The sequence below is a fragment of the Mastomys coucha genome, unplaced genomic scaffold (assembly GCF_008632895.1).
Source record: "Mastomys coucha isolate ucsf_1 unplaced genomic scaffold, UCSF_Mcou_1 pScaffold22, whole genome shotgun sequence".
Taxonomy (NCBI): Eukaryota; Metazoa; Chordata; class Mammalia; order Rodentia; family Muridae; genus Mastomys; species Mastomys coucha.
Window position 1 is genome coordinate 21,362,809 of NW_022196905.1, and position 8,029 is coordinate 21,370,837.

General features: G+C 47.2%; 1 protein-coding gene across 1 annotated transcript in view; it reads left to right on the plus strand.

Moving 5' to 3' along the window:
- Window positions 1–969: 969 nt before the first annotated feature.
- Pkd1l1 (polycystin 1 like 1, transient receptor potential channel interacting) overlaps window positions 970–8,029 on the plus strand; it is a 143,369-nt gene continuing 136,309 nt past the window's right edge. Inside the window, exons 1-4 of the mRNA XM_031342475.1 lie at window positions 970–1,013; window positions 5,250–5,371; window positions 7,462–7,586; window positions 7,786–7,863. Coding sequence (XP_031198335.1) covers window positions 970–1,013; window positions 5,250–5,371; window positions 7,462–7,586; window positions 7,786–7,863 — 369 coding nt within the window. The remainder of the gene's footprint in view (window positions 1,014–5,249; window positions 5,372–7,461; window positions 7,587–7,785; window positions 7,864–8,029) is intronic.

Genomic DNA, 8,029 nt, shown 5'->3' on the forward strand with positions numbered 1-8,029 from the left:
AGACAGAGAGAGAGAAGATTAAAGACCACCACCAGCTCTTGGAGAGATGAGACACCAGTGTCAACAGAGGGCCCTTTAGCCTCCAAGGGGCCTAGAGCTCTGCTTACTCAGCCTGCAGAGTTGAAACAGCTCCCTGCAAACTCCGGATACAGGTAGTTTAGCCAACCCAGCAGGCCCTTCTCCCTTCCCCCGGGGTTCCTTCCCTTTCCCATCTGAAAAGGAGCTTTGTACAGGAAAAACATCCCCACCCTGCTGATTAATACTTTCCTTTTGAGGTCTGTACAAGCTCACAGACAGTTCTAGAAAGGAAAGACTTCCTAATTTCCTGAGTCAGAAAATAAGACTAAGTTTTGTTGACTCTCTTTGGGGTTTGAGAAGTCACTGTAAATTAGAATTAGGAGAATGACCCAACACTTTCATAAACAATAAGAAGTTGCTTTATAACCACAGCAGATCTGGTCCCTGCTTCCGAATGGCAAAGTAGGAAACTAAATGAGAGATACCCAGAACAATTGATCCTTTGGGTCCCCAAGAGAAAGGGTATCATGAGACATAACACAGAGGATCCCAGGATGTTCCCTATTGAGTCTGCATAACAGAGATGCTTCTGTGTAGTATACTCCCCCCTGGGGGCCTGGGCTTATTGGCTATAACTTTTGCTACCAGATTTCTCTCACTTCTTCTGCAGTACCTTGAGAACGGTCCTTGATCTGTTCCACGCAGTCACACAAAGATCCCCACCTACATAAACATGTCTCCTAAGGAGAGAGTGGAGACGTAGAAGTTTTCTGATTAGTGCAATATTGCTGCAATACATCTCTTTCTCCATGTATGATGTGTATCCCACATGAGTTCTCAGTACAGAGATTCGAAGCCTCAAGTGCCTCTGTCACCCTGTGTCTTCTTCCAGTGAATGTGGCAGGAAGCTTGTGTATTTACTGTTGTGACCAGAACCAGCTAGCACAGCGCATGGCTGAGGCAAAGGCCAAGGACATTTCTAAGGACCAGAAAAGGTGAGCTGGCTTGGGTGGGGGTGATGAGCTGAACTGTAATCTCTGCCTTCAGAAATGTTTCTTTCAAAAGAAACTGGGTTTGGTTTCGATTTACTTATTTTATTTGTGTGAATGTTTTCCCTGTGTGTATGTATGTGTATGCCTGGTGCCTGCAGAGGTCAGAAGAAGGCATTACGTCCTCTGGAATTAGAGTTACAGATAAATCTGAGCCGCCGTGTGTGAGTGCTGGGAAATGAATTCTGTCCTGTGCAAGGGCAACAAGTGCTCCTAACTTCTGAGTCATCTCTCCAGCCTCTCACAATGAATGGCTTAGATGTGAACTGCCCCAGACAAAGTCTCAGCTGGTGGCATTATTTGGGGGAGTTTGTGGAAATTAGGAGATGGGACCTAGGTGGAGTGGACAGGTCATTGGGAAAACATTCTTGGGGGCACTGTATCTCATCCTTATAAATAGTATTTGCTTTTCAATTGTTTATGTTAGATGTTTTGTCACAGTATCAAAAGGGGAGTAAGACAACTCTTACTGTCCACTCTTACATCCATGGAAGAAAAGTAGGGTGGTTTTGAAGGAGTTGCCTGAATTAAATACCTTTCAATGCCAAAACGATTGAAAGCTGACTATTGTCTTTAGAATAGATCAAGGTATGCCTGTGATGTCCCAAAGACTTGGCCCCAAATAGCTGAATGTAAATTTAGAACGGTCCGGAATCTGCCTGCCTTTCCCAACCCTCTACTGTAGAAGGGTCTGAGCTCTGCTGTGGCATCCTGGCTGCTGGTGTCCCAGGCTTTCTCTTTATAGAACCATGCCCTGGAGGGGGTTCTGAGCTTGCTAAGATGAAGAGGAAGAAAGACACAAGCTACTTTTGCTTTCTCAACTGTAGCAGTGGATGCTGCTGAGAATGCACTTATCATTAAGGCATTTGAGAGGTCTCAGAGGACTGCCTTCATCCCTGAGCAATGCCCATCACTCTTCCTACCAGCTCAACACAGATGCCGGCTGTTGGCAGGGGACAGAGGCTGCCTGTCAGTTTCTCTGGAAAAACTCAACATAAGCCACAAATCAGAGCACAGCATATCCTCTGATTTCCAATCAGTCCTCTCCACTCTCTTCTCGTGTATCACACTAGTGTTGTTTTGAGGACCTCTGCTACCTTAAACTCAGCCATCAGCTGGCTGCTGGTGCTGATGTGGCACAAACATCTCCCACACACCTTTTCCAAGGTCTGAACCAATCAATCTGGTCTGGCCTTAGGACACAGCTGTCCACTGCCTGGCATGAGGGGTGGCTACAGTGTAGACTTTGCAAATAGCTAGGACTCTGTTGCTCTTCTGAGTCAGACTGAACATGCCCCAAATTCCAGTGTGGGACCCAGGCAGGACACTTCTCATCCCCAGTGTTTTTATCCCCAAATCTGAGTACCCTTGCTGTCCTGTCTGTCTGCCCCATCATGTCTTTGCAGGCAAGAGGTGAAGGAGTATCCAGAAGAATGTTTGCATGCATGCCTTTTCGCTCACTGTCAGCTTCTGTGTCCTGGCCACGCTTTCACCAAGGACACCAAGAAGCAAGAACAATGGGGCTGTCCTTGTTGCTACTTGGAAATGCCTTTGTTTAACGTCACTGCTGCCAAAGATTGTTCAATTTGGCTGAATATTTTTCCTGTGGCTCTTTAAAATTGCATGCCCTTTTCTTCCAAAGCCCTCCTCCCACTGACTTGCTTGTAATCAGGAGCACCAAGAAATTACTCCTTTGCCTTAGGAAGCAAGTAGGCACAGACTGTGGTGTCTGCAAAACGGACAGCCGCTAGGAGCCCATTTGCACAGTCCTCTGCCCCCCAGTGTGCTGCAGACCTCTGGGTCTGCAGTGTGGTTTGCTGGTTCCAACGCTGTCTTCTTGATCATGCCTCCGTTTTCTGACCTTTGAAAAGTGAGCATAGGTAGGGATGGACATCATTACCCTTGGAATTACTCAATAGATTATCTGAGGCCATCCTAACCTGCTGTCTCTCTTCATTTTCACCATATAGGCTTGCCAACCTCTTCTGGGTTTTCCGCCTCTCTGTGCCTACATAATGTCCTTGTCTGCCCCCTGGTGGTGGCTACTTGGTCATTGCTTCAGGAACCAAGGTTATGAAAATTGGATAGAATACCCAGGTGGTTTTTTTGGTGGTTTTGTTTTTTTTTGTTTGTTTGTTTGCTTTTTGGATTTTTTGTCTTCATATAGAAATTAAAATACATGCATCCTCTATATTCAATAGGCACCCAATAAAGGCTTTTTTTTTTAAAAAAAAAACTATAGATTTAAATGGGTAAAAAAAAAAAAAAAAAAACCCTATAGAGTTAAACACATTTTCACAGAAGTAGAATCCAGCACCAAAGAATCGTTCTAAAAGCCTAAAGTGTAATGGCACTGCACAGGCAGCCCTTTCTGCAATGGCAACCCCAGCACCAGCTTTGCAATGCAGGCTCCTTTCTTCTTCATTGAATCAGAGGAAGAATGAGAGGGAAGAAAACAGGAAAGAAAAGCAAGATAGGAAGGGGGAGGGATGAGGAGGGAGTAGAGGAGGAGGAGAGGGAGGAGGAGATGGGGAAGAGAGGAAGGGGGAAAGGCAGGCAAGAGGTGCTACTGTTTAGGAAGAGGCACCACATTTGCCAGGAGTTGGGAGATGACGATTTCCATTTGCTCCACTGCAGCCATGTTCTGTGGCTAGTAAACAGTGTGGACCTGAAATCCAAATAACACCATCAACTATCAGAGTCAAAACTGGAAACTACAGTGTAGTTTCATGTCAATTCATCCACTGCACTTGGATTGTTTGGGACAGTCATAGTTAGGTTAGATGTTAAGTCATGGTCTGAAGGGCAAGGTTCAAGATCTCTGGAGAAGCCACTAGGGAGTATGCGGGGAGGTCTTTGAAGTGGAGCCAGGCAGCAGCTTTTGGTACCTCCAGAACCAGTAGGAATGCTAGTTCAGTGAGAATGAATGCTGGCTATTCCACTTGCCAATGGTGCCAGCATTTCCAAGTCAATGTATCTCTCTCCACTTCTAGGAACTCACCTTATAAAGTAACTATACCCAACCCCCCCCCACCCACCCCGTGTTTGCCTTTAGTTACTGTAACCAAAGACCTGAGACAATCATTCAATATTGACACATCCAATATGTGTGTGGACTCACAGCTTGGATCCATTAAGCCCATATCAGTTGGCCTTGCTGATTTAGACCTACAGAGAAGCAACACCTGAGAGCCACAAGGGTGTGACAGAGCAAAACCATCATTCATGGCCTAGAGGTGGAGAAAGAGGTCAACAGGTCCCACAATCCCCCCAGGAGGGCAGATCTCCCTATGCTTCACCCCTTAAAAGTCCTACCACCTCCCAATAACACCACCCTGGGAACCAAGCTCGTTACATACAGGCCTCTGGGGAACCACAGCACGATCTGAGCTTCTGTGGAGATTAAACCAAGTTTAAATTACAGTCTCGGGGGCTAGAGAACAGCCAGAGAAGCAGGACATGAGCACGGGGTCCCCAATGGAGGAGTTAGAGAAAGGACTGAATGAGCTGAAGGGGTTTGCAACCCCATAAGAGGAACAACAATATCAACCAACCAGATCCCCCCAGAGCTCCCAGGGACTTAAACATCAACAAAGGAGTACACATGGAGGGACCCATGGCTCCAACCTCAAATGTAGCAGAGGATGGCCTTGTTGGGCATCAGTGGGAGGAGAGGCCCTTGGTCCTGTGAAGGCTCGATGTCCCAGTGAAGGGGAATGCGACAGCGGGGAGACAGGAGTGAGTGAGTGGGTGGGTAGAGAAACACCCTCATAGAAGCAGGGGGAGGAAGGATGGACTAGGGGGCTTGGGGGGGGGAGACCTGAAAAGGGGATAACATTTGAAATGTAAATAAAAATCCAAAAAAAAAAGAAAAGAAAAAGAGATGCAGAGAAGTCTCAAAGCCCAGGACTGAGCTTACATGTCAGTTCCTTCCATCAGAGCAGGAAGCCAAACCCAGACTTCTGCAACAGCCTGATGGAAGTTGAATTTAGTTAAATAGAAACAGTCTCCAAACTTGAAACCAAAGCACAAAATCCACAGAAGTGAGTTACTCCTTGCCTGTGTGACAGTCACTTGGTGCCTGATGAATCTCTGACAGAAAAATGGATGTGGATGAGGAAGAGCATGGAGTGGCTGTGCTTCACCACAGTACAGCACTAACTCCTCTATTTCCGTGCGTAGGGGTTTCCAGCGGGTTTGCTGTGTTTCCTCAAGTGGCGAGACCCGAACTGGGAACGGGGAGAAGGAGTGTCTTCCAGTTTGTAGTTGCAGCCTCAGGGCCTTCTGCGGTGGAGTACTAATTGGTAAGGTCTAAAGAAAGGGGCAAAGCCACCACAGCCAGGCCACAGGCACCCTTGTGTTGACAATGTTCTATTTCACACATCATCTGCTGGGTGTCCTGTCAGGTGGGAGGCAGCCTCGTGGTTTGGAGCCAGTGTCGGTGTCGGATCCTAGCTTCTGTGTTCAACCCATCATCAAATGCCAGGTTGAAGGCAGAGAAACAGGCTTCATGTCTGTCTTCAGAGGGTCCCTGCCGGGTCCACAGATAAAATGATGTATGATAGATGAATAGAGAGGAAGCATACAGATCCAATACAAGTCTGATGTGGCTCAGAAGCCCACAGAGAAAAATGAAAACAAAGAGGAATACTGAGTTAGATGGATCATGGTAAACTGCGAGAGAATGTGATAGGGCCATGCCTGGGCTCTAGCAGTTTATTAGGCAGAGAAGCAACTAAGAAGATAGGGGCTAGTTTGACAGTGACTTCCTTAGGCTTCAACTCCTGTCCTTGGGAATAATGTCACACTGTTCTTAAAGACTATTCATGTGGGAACTCCATCTGAGACAGAATCAAGTCGCATCGAGCTTGTCCTTGAAATGGTCCTGTGCCAGGGCTGGAGACTTTTAATCCCTTCCCTGGGCCTCACGCCTTACGCTCTGCCTCAGAAGAGGAGCAAGGGCAGCACCTAGAGAGGCCCTGCATCTGCAGTGAAATCACAAGAGACCAGTGACTGACTGGGTGCTGTGATTCTGGGACCTGGGCTCCCTGGCCCCAGGTCTTCTTCACATGGAGAACTGTCCCACTGTCCCTATTGTTTAGGTGCTTCAGATGAAAGCCAGAGTTTCACACATGCCAGGCGAGAACTCTGCCACTGAGCCACACCCACAACCATCAATATTATATCATATTACTTATATTGTTGTTGTTGTTGCTGTAGTTTTTTATAGTTTCTCTTGCTGTGTAGCACAGATAGGTCTCAAGTTTGTGATCTTCCTACCTCTGCCCTCTAAGTGCTACAATTGCAGCCATGTGCCACCACCCTAAATGTTTGTGTGTGTTGTTGCTGAAGACTGAACCCAGGGCCTGTGTATGCTGGACAAGCACTTTACCACTGAGCTCCCTCCCAGCTGAGCTGCCCAAAACTTAATTACCTACATCTATTAAGAAAAGGCATGAGCGCCCGGGCCTTTCCTACTAATGATGAAGCACTGACGTGTCTCGGCACTCTCTCTAAAAATGTAAAACTCATTGCTTTTAAAGTCCTTCGTGTCAGTAAATGGTGTGGCCCTGAATGAGAACAGGCCAGTCCTTTCTTTATCTGTTTGGAACACAGGAACTTGGTGACAGATCAGAGAAATAAGGCATTTTGCTATTCCAGTCCAGTTTTTATAAATTTTTTTTCTTGGAGAATTTGAGCAGTGCATGAAGCTGTTTCATACCTCAGTGGTCAGCATGGTTGGTCATTGAGGATCACTCCACACATACTGATGTCATGACCTCAAGCTATTTCCCTTCAGAGTGTATTAATACATCAGACTCTTGATCGTGAACAGAAACATCAGCCAAGATGTTTAAATTAGATTTGACATTGCCCTAGAGATTTGAAAACTTGGGGACACTGACTGCCTGTGTCCTTGCCCAGAGGTGCTATGATAACTACAGGGTTTGAAGCTGGGTTTCTGTCAAAATGGCCTCATGCCCTTCTGAATTGGATTTAAACCCTACTACTCTGCTGTTCAGCTCTCAAGCCTCAGCCTCTTGCCTATAAGACAAAGCTGGACCAAGTCAGAGCTGCAGTAAAAGGCATGTAAGCAGAGCTGTCATCCTCAGTGAGAACATTGCTAGGCTCCCACTCATTATCACCCCCACCAGGGTGGCCAGGGCTGTGCATTCCTTTCTTCACACCCCCCAGTGGGTTCCCACCCAAGTCCTCTCAGACCACAAGAGCAAAGACACAGCTCACAGGACACAGCATCAGATTTAGGATTTAGCATCCCGAGGACTGGGTTCTTCATAGGAGCCCATAGGGGGACTTAGACTCCTGCTTGTCTGTCTCTGCTCTCAGCTTCTGGCAAATGGCCAACCTCAGAATGAATCTTTCCCCTCTCTAGAGATCCAGGCTAACCCAGAGCTCTGTGTGAGTGATGAGCAGGACAGCTGTCTTTCACATGCTCCGAAAGGGACGGCACGAGACCCAGAGTCACAGAAGTCATCTTTACCAGCTCCCTGGGACAAGGTACACTTTAAACTGGGCCATTTAGACCTTTCCTCCTGAGAACAAAGTGTGAGCATGTGTGTGTGTGTGTGTGTGTGTGTGTAGAGGGGTTACAGCTCCAAATGCCCCTGAATTGAGTTTCTCAGGTTCCTGTCCCAGCATGTGTGCTTGAGCAAAGGATGTCCGAATTTAAGTTCTAAAGCCTTCATTCTGTCCTAAGAAAGACAAGAAGGCAAAGGGGCCTGTGCCATGCCTCAGGCAGATGGTATGGGAGAGCTACCCTCGCCTCAGGCAGATGGTATGTGAGAGCTACCCTCTCACACCTTAGGGGCACAGTCTATCAGCCTGTCTTCCTCGATGCCCTCCCGAGGAAGAGCGACAGTGCCTGGCACATGGGGATGGAGGCTGCTGTTCTTTAATGAGTAACGCTCCTTCCCCCAAATCTTCTCACTCTTTTCCATTTT